This window comes from Camelus ferus, chromosome 19, assembly GCF_009834535.1.
Source record: "Camelus ferus isolate YT-003-E chromosome 19, BCGSAC_Cfer_1.0, whole genome shotgun sequence".
In the NCBI taxonomy this organism is placed as follows: domain Eukaryota; kingdom Metazoa; phylum Chordata; class Mammalia; order Artiodactyla; family Camelidae; genus Camelus; species Camelus ferus.
In genome coordinates, this window is record NC_045714.1 from 43,353,318 (window position 1) to 43,374,850 (window position 21,533).

Genomic DNA, 21,533 nt, shown 5'->3' on the forward strand with positions numbered 1-21,533 from the left:
AGAGGGGAATGCAAGAAGTAGCAGGGATGAGACATGGAGCTAAAGCAGTGACCCCTCCCAAAGACAGGAGAGGTTATAGCATGATTAAAGGCAACTAGAAAAAAAATCCAAAGTTGATGTAAGAGGCAGAAGAGTGGGAAAGAGAGATAAGAGGAAAAAAACGTGCAGACGCTTCAGAGAGGGAGGTGAGATGTCCTAATGGTCTATTTTCTTAAGCAGAGAGAATGAAACCATCTACTGAAAGTATCCTGGGGGAGGAGCTTCCTCAGGAATTTGAAGAAGCTTTAAGAGAAGAAACATGAGCTGAATCGAGAGATGCTGGTGCTGCTCAGCTAAGAAGGGTCTCTCTGCTGTGAGGTGATACCTCATCGTAGTTTTGATTTGCATTTCTCTGATAATTAGTGATTGTGAGCTGGCCTTGAGATAAGGTAAGGCTGTGGGACCCAAGGCCACAGTTACAGAGCATGTTTGTAGTATGCAGTAAATAATTGCTCCACGCATGCGTCAATTATATAAGATTTAGAACACAGAAAATAGAAGTACGCACGTGCTAGAGATATTCTGTAAGCCTAATGAACAAAGAAACTCAGACCTGCGCATGTGCTGACAGAAAACAGATAAAAGCAGGACAAGTGCATCACAGGCGCGCACTTCCTGCTGTGGCAATAAAGTGCTGTTAACCCCATGGTGTCTCCGGCTGAAGTCTGTCCAGCAGTATGGCAACTCCTCGTGCATTTTTTCGTTTGGGCCGCTCACCTCCTAGAACCCCACATCAGCCTCCCTCGGCTGACAGTGATATTGAGCATTTTTTCATGTGCCTATTGATCATTTGTATGTCTTCCTTGGAGAATTGCTTGTTTAGGTCTTCTGCCCATTTTTGGATTGGGTTGTTTGTTTTTTTCTTATTAAATCATGTGAGCTGCTTATATATTCTGGAGATCAAGCCTTTGTCCGTTTCATTTACAAAAATTTTCTCCCATTCCATAGGTTGTCGTTTTGTTTTACTTATGGTTTCCTTTGCTGTGCAGAAGCTTGTAAGTTTCATTAGGTCCCATTTGTTTATTCTTGCTTTTATTCCTATTGCTTGGGTAGACTGTTCTAGGAGAACATTTTTGAGATGTATGTCAGATAATGTTTTGCCTGTATTTTCTTCTAGGAGGTTTATTGTATTTTGTCTTATGTTTAAGTCTTTGATCCATTTTGAGTTTATTTTTGTGTATGGTATAAGGGAGTGTTCTAGCTTCATTGTTTTACATGCTGCTGTCCAGTTTTTCCAACACCATTTGGTAAAGAGACTGTCTTTATTCCATTGTATATTCTTGTCTCCTTTGTTGAAGATTAGTTGACCAAAAGTTTCTGGGTTCATTTCTGGGCTCTCTGTTCTGTTCCATTGGTCCATATGTCTGTTTATGTACCAATACCATGCTGTCTTGATTACTGTAGCTCTACAGCATTGTCTGAAGTCTGGGAGAGTTATTCCTCCAGCCTCTTTCTTTTCCTTCAGTAATGCTTTGGCAATTCTAGGTCTTTTGTGGTTCCATATAAATTTTATTATGATTTGTTCTAGTTCTGTGAAATATGTCCTAGGTAATTTGATAGGGATTGCATTTAAATCTGTAGATTGCCTTGGGCAGTATGACCATGTTAACAATATTGATTCTTCCAATCCAGGAGCATGGGATATCTTTCCATTTTTTTAAGTCTTCTTTAATTTCCTTCATCAGTGTTTTAGTTTTCCGTGTATAAGTCTTTCACCTCCTTGGTTAGATTTACTCCTAGGTATTTTATTACTTTGGGTGCTATTTTAAAGGGGATTGTTTCTTTACTTTCTTTTTCTGTTGATTCACCGTTAGCGTAAAGAAATGCAACTGATTTTTGAACGTTAATCTTGTAACCTACTACCTTGCTGAATTCGATTATTTCTCTGATGCAGGCTGTGACCAGGAATATCAAACTAGGACCACCGCCTGGACACCTCCTTCAATACCAGTTCAGAGCAAATTCTCTTTCTCACCCCAGATCAGATGAATAGTCATCTGTATTTTCTTCTTTTTATCTTATGGTTTATTCCCATCTTTTTTTTCTTTTTAAACCCAACACTTTAATCCATCTGGGATCAATTTTATGTATTGTACCAAGTGGAAATCTAACTAGAGTTTTTTACAATATTCTTAGGACAATAAATTGACCAGTCAAAACTTTCCCCAGTGATTTAAACTGCCATTTTATTACCACATTAAGTTATTTTATATTCCAGCATATGTTGTTGACTTTCTGCTCTATTTCATTGAGTTGTAGCTTCTATTCCAACAGCATCTCTCTGTCGTGCTGATAAAACATGGTTTAGTACTCAATAGAACAGGTCCTTCTCAAACAGCATCATTCTTCTGTAAAGTTTTCTGGACTATCATTACCCATTTATTCTTCCAGAAGAATACTGAAATAATTTTACAAAACTTCAAAAATGTTTTCTCAGAATTTTTATTTCGGTTGCATGTTTCACTTCTTTGGGGGACAAATGACACCTTTTTATAATGAATACTCTTGCCAGTAATATTACATTAATCCTTACTTATTAATGTTTCTTTTTATGTCCCCCAGTTAAAAATGTTTTTTCACTTCTTAAAAAATGAATTCCTAAGACTTTATTACCTTTGTTCATATTATTTTTGCATCATATTAAAAAGTTTCTCTTACAAAACATGTAAGACAAAATTATATCTAATAAACGTATATTTAAATAATTACGAAATGAACACACAGGAACCCACTATCCACTCCGAGGAATAAAACATCACCTTCTCATTGAAGCATCCCACGTGACTGACACTGCTGACTCCTCTTGTCCCCATTCAAAAAAAAAAAACATGCATACTATCCTGAATTTTATGTTAATCATTTTCTTTACTTTTATTTAAAGTTATAAATATATACATCTATCCCAAAACAAGGTACCATTAGTTTTCCCTGATTTTCTTTATATATACATAAAGTTGACTGTTTGTATTGTATGATTTACATTTATCACCCAACACCATTTTGAGATTCATCCATGTTGAGGCACACAGTTGTATTTCATTCATCTAAATTTTTTGAATGTAGTCTTATTCACTTTGTATATTTCTTATTACTATAGGTGGACATTAAGACTCTTTCCCAATGGGGCTACCATAGAACATTGCTCCTATGAATATTCTTATGCATTTGGTTGAACATATAGAGGATTTCACTAAGGTATACCTAGGGGTCAGACAGGTAGACTAAGGGCAATATCTGTCTTCTGCTTTCCTGAGTAATGCTGAATGGTCTTCCAAAGCGGTGGCAGCAATTTGTACACCCTCCTGCAATGTTCTGAAAGCTCCAACTTCTCTGCATCCTTACAAACCCTTGGTATTGTCAGGTTTTTATATTCTAAGTGTGGTAAGTGTGAAATGATAGTTCATTGAGATTTTATTTGCTTTTGTCTATTTTCTAAAGAGGCTGAACATCTCAATGTTTGCTGGACATTACTGTCTTTTTTTATTGATTTGTAGAGGTTCTTCATATATCTTTGTTATTGATCTTTCTATTGGCTATGTTACAAAAATCTTCCCTTGGTTTTTGTCTTTCCTATCCCTGTATGTTACCTTTGGATAAAGATCTGTTCTTAATTTTAATGCACTCAAATTTTTATTAAGAGTTTTTCCTTATTTTTGTATGGGAGAAAGACAGGTTTAGTAACTTGATGGTGGTAATCATTTCACAATGCATATGCATATCAAATCATCATGTTGTACATATTAAATACATACAATTTTATTTATCAATTATACCTCAACAAAGCTGAGGAAAAAACAGACTTAGTAGCAGATGCCATAGGTGCTTACTGCTCACATACCGACGCTTTTTGAAAAACACTTACTACTCTACCTGAAGGCTGTAGAAGCAAATGTGGTCTCCATACAGGGCAAGCAACAAATGCCAGAGTTAATGTCCCCAAAACATCAATCAAGCAATGAAAGACAGGAAATTGATGTATGAATATCCTGGTCTCCTCACTGCTTGGTTCGGTTAACTCTGAGATATGTTCTATTAACATTTCTCAATCTATCTCAAATACTGAAATCCTCATTGTTGTTATTATTATTACTACTATTTTCAACCCACCGTGGGCTGATAGTATCATAAAATTTAAGAAAAGAACTAACAGGAAAATAAAATCAAAGAGTAAAAGTGAAATTTAAAAACACAGAAAATGCAAGTTCCTCCTTTTAAAATACTTACTCTCTTTTTCTGTAATTATCTTTTCATGGACCAGAAAGAGTTCATGAGTCAGTGCTGGTCCCTAGATCACAGGTGGAGTGGCATGGTTCTAAAACCCAGCGATTCACACCGTAATTTTCTTGATAACACATCTTTCATTTGCTTCCTTCCCTTCCCTGATTCTCTTCTCTATACCCACCAGTGTGTCGTGGACCGTCTCCTAAATAAACTACTTGCATTGGAATCCATATTTCAGAATCAGATAAACCAAAACAAAAACAGTAAATCCAAACAAAAGATTCTTATATAAGAAACACTTTCTCTACCCTGAAGTCATAAGAATATTTTCTTAAGTTTTCTTCAGACAGTTTTAAAGTCATGTCTTTTATAAAATGTCTTCAACTTGCCTGCAATTCCGTTTTCATGTATAGCGTGAGGTAGGTCTCCAATGTCAATTCTTCCTCCCTATCCTAGCACCACTTAATGAAAAATAATTTTTATTTACTTAACCAATCTGCCATATGCTCCCTTTGCCTTCCATCATATTTCCACATATTATGGGTCTATTTCTAGGTTCTCTCTTTTTCTCAATTGTTGTATTAGACTATTCCTGTAGCAGTACCAGGTCTTTTTTTTTTTTTTAATGAAAGATTCTTTAAATTCTATAGCACTTTACAATTTTCAAAAGTTTCACATACATGATTTCATATAATCCCATAATAACCCCCATTTTTCCCTTCTACTCTTATAGTGCTCCTTTCCTCTTCTCCCTCCCCACTGGTAACCACTAGTTTGTTCTCTATATCTGTGAGTCTGCTTCTTTTGTGTTTTATTCACTAGTTTGTTGTATATTTGAATTCCACATACAAGGGATATCATATACTATTTGTCTTTCTCTGACTTGTTTTGCTTAGCATAATGCCCTTCAAGTCCATCCAGGTTGCTGTAAATGGAAAATTTTCATTCTTTTTTATGACTGAGTAGTATTCCATTGTAGATATATGCCACATCTTCTTTATCTGTTTATCTGTTGGTGGACACCTAGGTTGCTTCCGCATCTTGGCAACTGTAAATAATGCTGCTGTGAACACTGAAGTGCAAGTATCTTTTTGAATTAGTAATAATATCATATCTTCTTAATTAACAAAGATTGATTAAGTTTTGATTTCTGGTAGAGCAAGGCCTGCAACTTCGTATTTCATTTTCAGGACTATCTTACTATTTTCACCTCTTCTCCTTGCATGTACATTTTAGGACTAGCTTGTAAATTTTCCCCAAAAAATGTCTGATTTTTGTGTTGGACTTGCAATGAATTATAGGTCAGTTGGGAGATCATTTATGTCTTTATGAGAATTTCCCTATCCATAATCATAAACATGGTATACTTCTTACTTAGATCTTCTTTAATGCCCTTCAGTGCTTTATACATTTACACATAGTGTACACCTTGAAATCCTTTTGTTAGGTTTATTCCTAAAAACCAAATATTTGTATTGGTATTGTAAATAGTATCTTAAAAAATATGACGCACTTGTTAGGTGAATAAAAATGCAATTGATTGTTTAATGTTGACTGTCAAACATGCTATATTCTCTTATTTATTCTAATAATTTGTGTGTAAATTTCTTTGGATTATCTATATAAGTAACTATACAGTCTACAGTTAATCATAGTTTTGTTCTTTTCCAATCTTTTAACTCTTTGTTAATTTTCTTGTCTTCACCCAGAGCCATCAACACAATATTTAATGGAGATAATAAGCATCGGTATGCTTTCCAACTTCAAAGGAAATGAATTTATTATTTCATCCTTGAGAATGGTGTTTGTAGGTTTCTTATAGTTACCCTTTACCAGGGTAAGGAGGTCTTTTTTATTCCTTGTATACAAGGATATTTTCTTTTTAAATCATGCTGAGCTTTACTGAAGCTTTTTCTGTGTCTACTGGAGTGATATGTTTTTGTCTCTCTCTTACTTTGCTAATGTAGTGAATTGCATTAATGGTTTTGTTAATGTTGAACCAATATTAATTTCCTAAAATAAACTATTTTTTTCCTTATTGTATATAGTTTGTTAATATTTTGTTTGGAGTATTTGCATCTAATTGTCCTTTTTCTCATAATAAGCTTGTTTAGTTTTGATATCAAGGATAAACCAGTGTCCTAAAATGAAGAGAGAAGTGCTCCTCCTTCCATTCTCTGAGAGTATAGCTGCAAGACTGGGTTACCAGTGACCCCCAACTCCTGCCCACCAGCTCCATAGCCCACCCTTGCCTTCAGCCCTGGGCAGACTTTGAGGGTATTTATGTAATTGGGCTTTGAAGTCCCTTCTTCTCGTACCCCAAGGGACTGGGTGGGGGGAGCAGTTCTTTCAATGAAATCACAGATCACTCATTTTTTTTCTCCGTTTAGGTCCTCCTTCCCCAAAACTGCTTTGTATTAATTCCTTTGGCATGGGTACAGCATCCTCTTACAGTTCTCAGGGCAGGCTGAAAGGTGTATTTCTCTATTTCTTTGGGAAAGTAGATTAAGAAGAAAGATCAGATCACCATCTCAAATCAGAACTCTCATTTTCATCACACAGACCTGTAAGGCAGTACTGCAGAATGACCAAGGTCACGGCATGAACCAGACTGCCTGGGTCTGTGTCCCATTCTCACCACTTACTTGTTGCACAACTTGGGGCAAGTTGCTTAACCTCTCTGTGACTCAGTTTCCTTACTTTAAAATGGGAACTAAAATAGTACCTCCTTCATAGCTGTTGAGGGGATTCAATACATGAATGCATGGTAAGTGCTTAGCAAAGTGTCTTGTGCAAAGTCATTCCTTTGTGTGTTTACTCCTCCCCGGTCCCATGACATTCTCTCAGGACTGCTCTAGTGTAGCCTGGAGATCACCAACTTGATTCTTCTGCAGAATCAGAATTGTTACTACTTCCCTTGGTGTCCTTACCTTTAATCTACAGTTTCTGAATGGTGACCATATTGCTAATCACAGAAACCGTATCTCCTCATAGCTTACTGAGTATACTTAACAGCTTTCTAAAATGTTCTTCTGATTTCTATGGTAAATTATTTAAAAATCTATTTTATCTTGGAAGAGTCATGATTCATTCATTCAATAATGTATTTATCACATGTCTACTATCTACTGTTCTAAGTGCTTGTAAGTAAGAGTGAAAAAAAAAGTGAAGAAAATTTATCACTGTCTCCTTGATGCATATTCTAGCGGGAGAAGACAGATAATTCAATGCAGAGTGAAACTGGCAGTATATCAAATGATAAATGCTAAGGAGACACACAGAGCAGGGAAGAGGGACAAGGAATGTGGTGTTAGAAAATTCCAGTTTTTAATAGAAAAGTCGAGGAAGATCTTTGTGAAAGGTGACACTTGAGCAAAGACTTGAAGGAGGTGAAGAAACCAGCCCTGTTTTTTTTTTTGTGTGTGTGTGGGAAGATTATTTTATTCAGAAGGAATGGCAGGTGCAAATGTCCTGAGGCAGGGACACACCTGGCACATTTGAGAAGAGTGACTGGATGTTGGTAGTAAGGCAGGGGCAGAAGAAGATGAGGTCAGAGAGGCGACCAGAAGTGGCAGTTCTGGTTACATGGGGCCTTGTGAGCCATCCTAAGGACCTGGGCTTTTAATCTCAGTGACATGAGAAACTACTGGAAGGTTATGCGCAGAGAGGTGATGCTGTGATTTGTCTCATTTTGGAGCCTACTGTAACAATCCAGGTTGGAGATCACAGTGCCTGCACCAGAGAGCTAGCAGCAGAGGCTGTAAGAAACAATCAAGGTCTTGCTATATATTGAAGGATGAGCCAAGAGAATGTTCTGATGGATGGGATATGGGGAGTCAGCAGCGCTGCTGATTCGCACAAAGTAAGGGGGCGCCAATCTTGGAAAATACAGGGTGAAAGGTGTTCCCTGGAGTTTTCAGTCTGAAGCTTTGGATGTGATGATAGGGAGGAATCAAGGTTTTTGACTTGAGCCATTAATAAAATGGAGTTGCCATTAATTGAGATGGAAAGACTGTGGGAAGAATGAGTTTGGTGGTAGATTGAAGGATGATCAGAAGGTCAGCTCTGGACGTGTTTAATTCCAGAGGCCGATTAGCAATCCAGGAAATAGGTTTAACAGGCAGTTGGATAAATGACTCTGGAGGGCAGGGGAGAGGTCTGGTCTGAAGAGATCAATTGGGGAAATCATTAGCATATGGATAGATTTTAAAGCCTAAAGTTTGGAGGAAATAATTAGAGGAATAAGTGTGGATCAAGGGTCAACAAACTACTGCCACTGTCAAATGCAACCAGCTGCTTGTTTCGTAAATAATCTGGGTCAGAGTGAGATGTTTGAAATCAAGATTACAGAGGTATTATAGGTAATTTTATGATGGTCCATTGCGCACAGAATTAACAGAAATCTTGCATAGGTCCCTGGTTTGGTTTTTCTTAGTCATATACCCTTGACTAAAAAGCAGTCGCCCACGGCTGCTATTGGCCACACATCACTTAGTATAGCCCTTGGCAGAGAGTAAATTAAGTGCTTTACCTATAGACCTCCATCTAGTGCATCATACAGAAACTGCTGGGATTGTCATCCCCATTTTACAGATGGGGCACTAAGGTATACAGAATGCAACTAATTTAACCAAAGTTGCATTAAAAAGTAGTGAATGGAGCCCAGATATAGCCAGATCCTTCTAAATTCAAAGCATCTTCTAAATTACTCTTTTCTTCCATTACCTGGTAGATATGTGGGTTTAGAAAGGCTGAAAGGCAGTCATACCATCTGTTCAAGGCAAAGTCAGGACACAGCCCCAGGCCAAGGCTCTTTCTACCACATCACACCACTGCTCCACAGGTCCCTTTCAGTGAAGGAGGTTTACAGTCGACCCTTGGTATCCACAGGGACTGGATCCAGGATAACAAAGCAACAAAATCCACTGATGCTCAAGTTCCTTACATAAAACAGCACAGAACAGTTGGCCCTCCAGATCCGGGGGTTCTTTGTGGGAGGACTTAACCAAATGCACAATGATTTCAAAATTGATCTGCAGTTGACTGAATCCACAGATATGGAATCCATGGATACAAAGGACTGACTGGACTTTGTTTTGATTCATCTGGGTCTTTTTTGTCCCCTCTCTCTCATTGTAAAAAGTCTTCTTGAGGGAAAGATTCCTGTTTTGTCTGATCTTAAGTCAATTTACCCTTCTTTTTCCTTTGTAATTCTTTATAATGAATCCACATATTCTCCTTCCATAATTCCATTTCTTTTTCTATCTAACAGCATGGAACTTTCCATCCTTTTGACAGAGTTCTACAACAAAGGTTAATTACTTTATAATTTCATTCTCTCTAAAAAAAAAAAGCATACTAAAATTGCTAATTTTAACTGTGCTTCTTGTCAGTAGGTTCATGTAAATTCACTGTAATTAAACCAGATGTTTTCTTGTGTCTAAAACTCAGATGGTAATTTAAGGGAAATTTTCATTTCAACATAAAGGAGGACAGAGTGTTATCAAGGGAAGTTTTCTTCTCTCCTATTTTATCCTTTCCTCTTCTTTCTTCCCCTCCAGTTTCATATCTGAAAAGTGGGGCTAATGATGGTGAACTTTGAGGGGAGTTGTGAGAAGTAACAAGGCAGTTTATATAAAAGCACAGAGCCCTGCACAGTCAACAGAAGTTTCCCTTCTTATCATCTTGCCCAGGTCTTCCTTTATTTTGGGGGATCTCCACTCCAGACGCCATATTCTTTGGTTCGTTGGTTGTTGTTCATTATAGAAGATCAGAACTAACTTAAGAAAAATCGAAGTTGTTTGAAAACGGTTCAGAGGACACCAGAGTTTGTGAGTCTTATAGAAAGAAGACAGATTTAGACAATTTCAATCTACTTCGTATTTTCCAGTCTTGCTGGAGGAAAGGCAATTTTTTCCTGGATATATTTTTATATCTTAAGATGTGAAATGTATCTTTCTAATGGAACTATATAGTGGTGTATTAGTAAACGTTTCACAACCAGCTCTCCAGGAAAACAAAACAAAATCTCAATGTATTTGCTGATTTCCATGGTATAAATATCTTCACCATGGTTGATTTTAAGCAATGAATGTGATATCAGTGGACTCAGAGGCTGCAAGAGAGGCTACCGATTAGCTCTATCAAGCCAGTATGAGCTGGTTTTGAATATAAATAAAATACATTATACATTTCTTCACTTTCTTAAGCAGTGTGCAGGACCTGGTCACATCATGAAAGAGGCCCGGGCTTTGATGTTAGATATTCAACGAAGAGTTAATGAGCATCTACCGTGTGCCAGGCAGACAACAGCACACACACGCACAGACACACACACACACACACACAAAGTATTTCAGATAATGACAAGTACTATAGAAAAAAATAAAACGGAGAGAGTGTTAGGGAGATATTGGTCAGGAATAGTATTGAAGATACAATGGGGTTACTTGGGGTCTGACGTAGAGTTATCTCACATGGAGTTAGGGCGAAAAAGCACAGATAAAATTTCGGATCTATTTACTGGCTCTGCCATTTGTTACTTGGTAGCCTTACAGGTTCCTTAAACTCCCTGAGCCTCAATTTCTCTTCCACACAACTGTATCAGGAGCATCTCCATCACAGTGTTTGGCAAATGACTGCATGAATGAAGAATATCAGCACAACGTCTAGCTCACAGCGGGCATTCAAAGACTGTAATTGCATTTCTCTTTACCTTTTATAATAGAGCAAGGTCATCTCTGTAAACATCAGAAATGTACCAAGCTCCAATTAAACGATGGCTCAGGACTTACCAGGACATGTATGGCTTTTCACCCTTCCCCTGAATGACTCTGGATCACATTACTTACTGCCTTGCTGTCGCTGCCCTTTCTATTTTCCTTCTCACTTTCTTCTTTTCCAGATTTTATGTGCTACATCTTGTTACCATACGAGCACCTATCCCTAGCAACATGCAGCCTCCTTCCAGCCTCCTGCGACCTGAGAAACCAGATAATTAATCTTGTCAAAAATGCACATAAAATAGAGGCACTCATTCCTGAACTATGTCCGTCCTCTCTACGGTGAAAGTGCATGTATTATATTGAATGAAATAATATTGGTATTTTCTGTGATTAAGCATATGATGTATCAATTATATTAATATACTGTATACTGTATTATGAATTATAATTCAATTAAATTTTTTATACAATTATAAGTTATATGGGAGTCCAAATTCCTCATTGTAAAATAAGGAAGATAATGCTGTTTGTTTTTCCACATTTGGCTTTAAGATTAAATGAATCTACAAACGTAAAGTGATACAAATTTTATGGAGGAGTATCTGTCATCTTCTAATGAAACTGCACATGCATGTACCTGCGGACACCAGCAGTCCCACTTTTAGAAGTTTCCCATGAAAATACATCCAAACTCATTCTGAGGCCGCCATCACTCTGATACCAAAATGAGACAAAGGTATCACAAAAAGAAAATTACAGGTCAATATCACTGAGGAACACAGGTGCAAAAATCCTTAACAAAATACCAGCAAACCAAATCCAACAATGTATTAAAGAATGATATACCATGATCACATGGGATTTATCCCAGGGATGCAAAGGTTTTTCAATATCCACAAATCAGTCAATGTGGTACACCACATTAACAAACTGAAGAATAAAAACCATACGATCATCTCAATAGGTGCAGAAAAAGCTTTTGATAAGATTCAACATCCATTAATGATAAAAACTCTCCAAAAAGTGGGCACAGAGGGAACATACCTCAACATAATAAAGACCATATATGACAAACCCACAGTTAACATACATCATACTCAATGGTGAAAAGCTGAAAGCATTTCCTCAAAGATCAGCAACAAGACAAGGATGTCCACTCTCACCAGTTTTATTCAACACAGCTTTGGGAGTCCTAGCTACAGCAATCAGAAAAGAAAAGGAAATAAAAGGAATCTAAACTGGAAAGAAAGAAGTAAAACTGCCACTGTTTGCAGATGACATGATACTGTACATAGAAAATCCTAAAAATGCCACCAGAAAACTACTAGAGCTCATCAATGAATCCAATAAAGTTGTAGGATACAAAATTAATACACAGAAATCTGTTGCATTTCTACATACTAACAATGAAATATCAGAAAGAGAAATTAAGAAAACAATCCCATTTACCATCGCATCAAAAAGAAAAAAATACCTAGGACTAACCTACCCAAGGATGCAAAAGACCTGTAATCTGAAAACTGTAAGACTCTGATGAAAGAAATTGAAGACAACACAGACAGATGGAAAGATATGCCTTGTTCTTGGATTGAAAGAAACAGTATTGTTAAAATGGCCATACTACCCAAGGCAATAAACAGATTCAATGCAATCCCTATCAAATTACAATTGGCATTTTTCACAGAAATGGAAAAAAAATTGTTAAATTAGTATGAAAACACAAAAGACCCCGCAAAGCCAAAACAATCTTGAGAAAGAAGAATGGAACTGGAGGAATCACAATCCCTGGCTTCAGACTATACTTCAAAGCTTCAGTAATCAAAACAGCATGGTATTGTTAAAAAAAAAAAAAACAGACACATAGATCAATGCAACAGGATAGAAAGTCCAGAAATAAACTCATGCACTTACAGTCAATTAATCTATGACAAAGGAAGTAAGATTATATAATGGAGAAAAGACAGTCTGTTCAATAAGAGGTGCTGGGAAAACTGGACAGCTACATGTAAAAGAATGAAATTAGAACATTCCCTAATACCACATACAAAAATAAACTCAAAATGGATTAAAGACCTAAATGTAAGACTAGATACTATAAAAGTCCTAGAGAAAAACATAGGCAGGTCACTCTTTGACACAAATCGAAGCAATAATTTTTTTGATCCATCTCCTAGAGTAATGGAAACAAAAGCAAAAATAAGCAAATGGGACCTAATTAAACTTAAAAGCTTTTTCACAGCACAGGAAACCATAAACAAAACAAAAATATAACCCACAGAACAGGAGAAAAATATTTGCAAATGACATGACCAACAAGGGATTAATTTCCAAAATACATAAACAGCTGATACAACCCAGTATCAAAAAAAAAAACAAAAAACAACCCAATCAAAAAATGGGGAGAAGATCTAAATAGATGTTTCTCCAAAGACGTACAAGTGTCAAACAAGCACATGCAAAGGTATTCAACGTTGCTAATTACTGGAGAAATATAAATCAAAACCACAATGAGGTATCACCTCACACTGACCAGAATGGCCATCATCAAAAAGTCTACAAATAATAAACGCTGGAGACAGTGCGGAGAAAAGGGAACCTTCCTACAGTGTTGGTAGGAATGTAAATTGGTGCAGCCACTATGGAGGACAGTATGCAGATTCCTTAAAAAAATAAAAATAGAAAAAAATAGAATTAAAAAACCCCCATAAGATCCAGCAATCCCATTCCTGGGCATATATCCAGAGAAAACTCTAACTCGAAAAGGCACATGCACTTCAATGTTCATAGCAGCACTATTTACAATGGCCAAGACATGGAAGCAACTAAATACCCATGAACCATTGCTTCTTGACTGCTTTTCCAGGATACATTAAGTAAACAAAAACACAAGATGCAGAGTATACCTATTATGTTATCTTTGATAATAAAAATAAGAAAAAGAAAAACCATTTTTACATTTTTACAAATGAGCTATAGGAAAAATATATCTAAAATAAAAGTAAATGGTTGCCTTTCAGGTGTGATAGGAACAGCGTGAAAGAGAGTGGTGGCAATACTTCTTTGAGTGTACATTTTTATTTAGTTTTGACTTCTGAACTATGCAACTGTTTTGATGTTAAAAACAATGATATTAAATAAAAAAGGATGGGGGGAAGGCAAACCTTAAAATTGAAATAAATGAACCTAATTGGGTATCAAATTGATAATATAACCATGCAGAGAAAAAAGAATGAATCTTTGGACGTGCTATTTTGACTACCGAGGAGAGAAAAACTTAAAAAGAAAATCTTTAACCTGATTTAGTAGCTTTCTTGTTTGTTAGGGGGATTGGTTTTGTAATTCTGAAACTACTCCATGTGTATTACAGTGTGGAGCAAATGGAAAAATATGTGGATGCTGGGAACAGGATTTCTTACTGTGAGAGGAAGGAGACTGAGGGAAAGTGCAGAAGAATCCTGAGGTGTTGGCTTGAATTAGTGTGAGCTCGTGACTTAAAAGAGATAAAGCATATTCCACAGCTCTATTTTCTGGAAGAGCCTAGAGGCACTCATACCCCACTGAACACACCTAAGATGTATCTCTTAGTGCCAAAGAGCCACTCTCCACAGAAGACAACCAGAAATCCTTACAAAAGTAGTTGACTTCGGGTCTGGGGCAGAGACAGTACCAGGACAGCCTAGAATATTTTGTTGTGCCACAAGCAAGGAAGAGCCGGCTTGAAGGGACACCCACTAGCCATATATGAGACAATTTGAGCCTTAACAAGAATAATCACCGTAATAGATTTTAATATATTGAGTCAAAAAATGACCTATGAGTCAACAGGGATACTAAAAATGAGGAGGAAGGATGAGGAGAGAAAAGCTCTTTTATAAAAATGAATGTGAATTAATATGTGTAGGGGGAATGCTGGATGTAAAAAGCATCCTTTTGTAAATATCAGTGTAATAACTGACTCAGGTGAGGATTATCAAGAAGCACGAAAACCATTAGGTCAAAAGTTCTTGGGGAACAGGATACTCAAGGACCTCAAAGTATCACTGCACAGGTTAGGTAACTTACAAAGAGAAAAGGGGCTGCATTTACAGTGGAGGGACTGGGTGGTCCCCAGTTTATCTAAGGGGCCAAATGCAGCATCACCAGTAGAGGGGCTCCCTGACATTATGCACCTCTTGACATGATACAGTGAGAAATACACATCACCAACCCACATACCATTTTTGCCAAACATATCTGGTATTCTGGTTGGCCACACAAAGTCAGGTTTAACATTACTGGAGATGTGCATGTGGACTGTCTCTTTGATTATTTTAAAATTAATGCTAAATACCTTAGCTGTCCTTTGGTGTTGTGGTTATGGAGAAGAATGTCCTTATTCTGAGGTCACGTCATGTGCGCTAAAGAATTTAGGGGTCAGGTGTCATCATTTCTGCCTCTCACTTTCAAATGGTTAAAAATATTATGTTTATACATGATTTTTCCATATCAAATACGTCATACACATGTAGTGTGTATGTATGTATGTATATATATATATATGTATGTGTGTGTGTGTATATATATATGTAAACTAGATAGCAAGGTGTTCATAAACGCTGAATCTAGGTGAAGGGTTTATAGGTCGTCTTTGTACAATTCTTTCAATTTCTCTACAGTTTTGAAACAGTGCAAAGTCAAGTCTTGGGTATGAGTCCTTGTATATAACACGCCTATCAGTGCCTGGCACAGAGGGTACTCAGCAGTAGCTAAAACGAGACTTTCATCAGCTTTGTCTTCGTCTTTCAAGACCTCATGGATTCCATTTCACAATCCAGGCTGTGGTCTGGTTGAAGGCAGAGAAGTAACCACCCAGTAAGTGAGTCGTGTTGTCAAATGAGACATTTGTGAAGAAAAGGGGAAAAAAAAAATCAAGAACCTATTTAGTCTCTTATTCACAACTGCCTCCCAGATGAAGCAACGGGGCCTCAGTGGCCATGAGCTTCTCTCACCAGTGTTGGATTACTTCACAGGCCCTCAAAGGCATGGGGGCCATTAAAATACAAATTCTGCACAGTCCCCAGGAGACAATTTTGTAGCACAGACGAAAGCAGCATGAGTCCAGTCAGCTCAATCTGCAAGGCTGCTCCTTGGTTCCCCGAAGGGGGTTTCAGTTAATGGACCAGAGCTGAGCTCCATCCCCAGCTTGACCTTGAGGTGAATGAGTTCCCAGCAAACAGAGATGGTGCCTCTCCCCTCTGCAGGAGAAATGGAACCCAACCCCGCCATGCAGAGGGGGCTGTGCTCCTCCGAGACCTTCCTGCAGCCCGGTGGTTCCGGAGGCGGGGCCTCAGGAGAGCTACAAGACCGAGGCCTGGTGTCTTGTAGGTTGTTGTTTTCAATATGATAACGTCCGCACATCTCAGTAGAGCAGAAATTGATGTTTTATTAATGGTGTTTCAGTAAAATTTAATTTCAAAGCATTTCTGCTCTCAGTTTGTTTTGATAGAGGCGTTGTGATTTTTTATTTTTATTTTTGGTGACGAGAAGGAGAAAGCGAGACGTTGAGACATGCCTTAAAAATGGGACTTGGGATTTGCTGCTGCAGATGTAAGTAATTCACAAAAAGAAGCCCAAAGAGGGCAGAAAATCTTGACAAAAAATGCCCTGAGCTGTCCCCGGGCCAAACCCTCTTGCTCATCTTCTGCATCCTGAATATTCATGCTGGTTCTCAACAACGGCTCCTCCTTGTCTAAGAACCAGGTTCCCTTCCCCATGAACATTCGTCACTAAACCACTCTTTCTGCCCCAACCCTACTTCTCAGAGGAGGCACTGACCATGCCACCACTCCCTGAAAGTCTATGTCATATTTTGGTGGATATGACATAGTTGGAGCGATGTCTACAGCCCTCAAGAGATGGGTGGGTGGCTTCTGGGTTAATTGTGCTAGAGGACACTTTGTTAAGAATTTTTTTTTTTTCTGGATTCAGTGCACATGTAGTAGCTACATTTAATGAAATGTACCACCTGAGGGGCGTTATTCCGATGTTTCTATCTGCCACACTTTAAATGAGCGTAACAACCTATAACGTAGGTACTATTACCATCTCCACTTTACAGAGGAGGAACGGAGGCATTGAGAGGTTAAGCAACTTGCCCCAGGCGTATCTGGCCCCAGAGGCTGCCTTCTCAGATAGTGCATTATTTTAACCTGCTGGAGGATGGGGCTGCACATTTCTGAAACAAAGGAGCCAGACCTAGGGAGAGCTCTGGCACCTTCATCAGAAGCCAAATCCAGGGCTGCATCTCCTGGGCTGCAGAAGGACGCCAACGTGAGCTGCTTGACCTCCTGCGTTGGAGGCCAGATGGGAACGGGTTTATAAAAAGCAGAGCCCTCAGATCTTCTGGAGAAGGTGATCTAGGGGAGAGCTGTACCCACAGAAGACTGAGCTCCACAGCCAGACAGGAAGATGCGGGACAGGATGCCAGAGGCTGAGTCCCCACTGCGGCTGCTGCTACCTAGAAGCATGGCCTGCAGGGGCTGCAAAGAGAGTGGCCGCGAGGCTGAATTTATAGGGGATCGGGAAGGGCTTGTCATGAAGCCAGACTCTGTCAAACTTCCAGTTCTAAGATGGGACAGGGCGGGAATGAGAATTAGGGGACAAGGTGAGAAGAGGCTGGAACTCTATCTTCTATATCCTTACGGGACTTTGCAGCTGAGGATGTTGGTCTGGACCCCATCCAAGGACTTGCTTATGTGAAACAAGAGCACTAGGCAGGACTGCCACAGTAGGGCCTCGGCGCTGAGTCAAGTGTGAGGATTTGCCTCACGTGCTGACAAGGACAGAGCTCTGCCCAGGCCCCTTCTGATCACTTTTATACCATTTTGTGCCCTTCGACTTTTTGTCCGCATGTGCAGAGAGCAAAAAGCTCCTGAGGATGTACTTCCCAACCCTCCCTTCCCATTTCAGGCCTAACCATTGGCTGGGCGCTCCCTTCCCAGATTCGGAATGAGACTGATACATAAGCTGCCCTACGGAGTCCTCCTGCAGGCCCGGATCACAGCCCCCCTTTGCAGGATTTGGCCTCAAGTTGTCCCTGGGCTTCCTCCTCTTCCCAGTCCTGCTTCCCCACTCCCTTCCCAGTCCCCCCTGGGAAAACTTCTTCATCAATCATTTGCACATCAACCCACATCTCAGAGTCTGACTCCAGGGAACTAACTAAAGACACCACAAAGCCAGAAGCAGTCTGCATGGAGGAAAAAACGAAACACGGCCATAGAGAAGTGTTTCTTAGATAAGTCCCAGATCCAGCAAGTTTTGTCCTCCCATAAATAGGGTAACTGCTGAGGGAACCTGAGAAGGAACACCCAAATTGGCTTAGGACACTCAGGGAAAGCTTCCTGGAGGAAGCAGCATTTGAGCAAAGACTTGGAAAGTTATTAATAGAGTCTGTCCCACAGATGTAGAGGGAGAGGTCATCCAAGGAGAAACACAAGGGCCTGGGCAAGGACATAAGGGTGGAAAACGTGAAATGTTCTAGGAAGTGCACATGGTTCTCCATTCCCGGAGTCTTGATTTAAGAGGCATGTTGGAAGCAAACTCATCAGAATCTTGTGGGAGTGGAGGTGGGGGCTGGGGGTGGGAGAAATGAAGGCACCCAGACTGACTTCAGGTCTTTATCTTGACTTAGCAGGTGCAGTTCACTGAGATGAGGAACACAGGGAGAGATGGCAGAATAGAAGAGGAGATGAGTTCATTTGGGGGTATTTTTTTGAGATGCTGGTAGGATATCAGGGTGAATAGTCAGGTCTGGGTGAATTCAGTGCGTGTGCTAAGCTCTTTGTGTGTGTTTTCTGATTCTAATTCTTACAGAATCCAGAGCTGTCTGACTCCCAAACTCAACACACTTAAACAATATGATCAATACACATCTTCTCTTTTGGGAGGCATCGATATGGTTAAACGTTGGGCACAGCATGTGTATAAAGTGAGGAGAGGGATGTGGGTATACAAGAGCCTGTGTCTGTGGCAGAGTTGCCACTGTCTAGGGGGACAGCGCCCCCTGGAGTTGTGCACTGCACAGTCTGCGTGGTGCTTTATGGAAGATCTTAGAAAAGATGCAGGTGTACCGAGGAGGATATGGAAGATGCAGGAAAAATAAAACCTCATAACCAACAGGCGTGGCCCCCAAGCAGGTCCAACATTCCCCATTCCCAAGGGAGCAGCTTCCCCGCCTCACTCACCGTCCTCCTCTGTCTGCACCACCAGCTCCTCGCTCTCCATCCGGCCCTCGGGGTTGGACAGCAGCAGCCGCAGCCGGATGGTCATGAAGGGCCGCAGGCCCCGCAGGGTGTAGTGGGAGGAGGTCTGAATGACCTCCTCGGCCTCGTACTGCTGCTGGTTGAACACGTACTGGTACTGCACCGTGAGGTTGTAGCTGTGACAGCGGGTCACTGCGTAGCCGAAGGGCTCCCACTGCAGGGTCAGCTGCCGGGCTCGGATGTCCACGATTTCCACATTCTGCGGGCCGTGCACTGGGTCTGCAAGACACACACACGAGACATGGGGCTCTGAGGAGACTGTCAGGAAGGCGGGAGGGGTGTTCTGCTCAACGGGATGAGAGCTCTTCACGTGTATCTCAGTCGTGCATCCCCTGCCCTCTCAATGTCACCATGCACAGTATAACTCGACATTGTTCTGTAAATCAGACTCCTTCTTATTTAAACACAGGCATCTAAAACCAAGCATAACTATATAAAGGGGAACCCTGCATTACTTGCTACAAATAAATGTTAACCATTAAAAAAATGCCAAATTATCAGTTTTTCAAGGTTCTTCAGGGTGCCACCAAAAACCATCGCGGGTGCCACCAAAAACCATCGCGGGCACCACCAACAACCCACACAACACTTCGGGGAAATACTAATTTAGGAGGTGGCTGGAGTTCTGGATCTGCCTCTTTACATTAATCTGGCCACATCCTCTCCCCTGGAGAAATCAGTCCCCTCTCAGCAGTTAACTGCACTGTTAATCAGACCAAGCCGCACCCTCAACACACAGCCTCCAGCTGTGTCCAGGTCCACGTGGTCACTGGGACCCGTCATAGCGACTTGGAATTTTCCTCCCTTCATTGACAACACAACTCACCCTTTCTTCACCTCCCAAGACAGCCCTCAATCCTTCCTTCTCTCCTCTCCACTTTTTTCCCAACAGGCCCCTCCAAGACATCACTCTTAGGCAGATCTGACCAGGCCTTCTCATCCCTCTGCTGTCCCCACGCCGCCCCTTCCTGCTGATCTTGGTCCCAGACCCTCACCCATAACATCGGCTATGTTTACTTTATTATGAATATTCTATTTATATTTCACACACATTAAATAGATGCTTTTGTACAAAACAGATTATAACAAACAAAACTTTATTTTTTTAATCCCCATATGTAAAGCTCATTCTATAAAGGTTCGGCATTTGTTACGATAGAAAACACAACTTCTTTTATGACTGGCATTCCCCACAAGTTCTTCTGTCAAGATTCTCTTAGCTGGAGCTCGCACCGGCTCCTAAGCCCTGTGAAGAAACCCAGCCCTCTAATGCCTTGTGTTTAGTTTGGTTGTTCATTGAGGGAGAGGATGATACACGAACCATTCCTGATAGGGGCTGGACAGGGCTTATGGCGGGGGGGCAGGAATATTGGGGAGAAAAAAATCTGATCATTCCTCAGTCCTGCCCATTTCTGTCCTGTATCCTGCTTAGCTAGACAGCAGGAGAACAAAGCACACTGAGAACCATAATGAAAACAAAACAAACAAACAAACAAACAAAAGATTCTCTTAGCTGGGAGCAGTGAAGCACAGGGTAGAGATTAAAGCAGTGTATTTCCCCCCCACGCCACCTATGGGACTTTACCGAGTTATATTACCTCTTTGGGTCCATTTTATATTTCATTTGTAAAATGGAGATAATGGTAGTAGCTAACTCCATAGTGGGGGTGGGGAAGCGTTTAATGAGATGTCTGTAAAGCAGTTAGAATAGTACCTGGAATTTAAGCACTCACTATTCCACAGTTTTTCTTTTGCAATAATAGGAAGAGTACTAAAAATAATAATAAGCCTTCATGTGCTGTATCTACCCTGAACGCCTTGTAAGTGGCAGTACTGGGGTAGCATCCTTATGCAAAATGATAGAGTCTATCTATCACTTTTCTGGTACCCTCAGAGCATTCTGGGGTAAGGCTGCTTCTGTGCCAAATACAGCAATAAAAAGGGAGGGCAGTCTTGATCAGCCGACTCCCCTGATCTGTCCTTGTGGGGGAAACGTCCTGCGGCTCGTGTCAGAGCCTTACCGAGGAACTCACTTGGAAGTGGTCCTCTTTGGAGAAGGGTGCCTAGAAATAAATGCCAGGGAGCCTAGCGAGCCAGCCCAGACCTCTCACATGATGTCAGGGAGAGCAGGCTGCCGCCCGCCCCGCTCAACTAATGAGTTCATGGTCACTCATACAGCCCAATTTACTCGTCACAGGCCCCTGGTGTAAAGGAGAGCCATTGTCCCAAACGCAAATGGGTGACACTG

The 21,533-nt window shown here is 40.2% G+C and overlaps 1 protein-coding gene across 1 annotated transcript in view; it reads right to left on the minus strand.

Annotated features, from left to right (window-relative positions):
- The window catches only part of LOC102512389 (protein tyrosine phosphatase receptor type T), a 338,884-nt gene extending 319,449 nt beyond the window's left edge, over positions 1-19,435 (minus strand). The window contains exon 1 of the mRNA XM_032462324.1: positions 19,208-19,435. Coding sequence (XP_032318215.1) covers positions 19,208-19,292 — 85 coding nt within the window. The 5' untranslated portion in view covers positions 19,293-19,435. The remainder of the gene's footprint in view (positions 1-19,207) is intronic.
- Between the last annotated feature and the right edge of the window lie 2,098 nt (positions 19,436-21,533).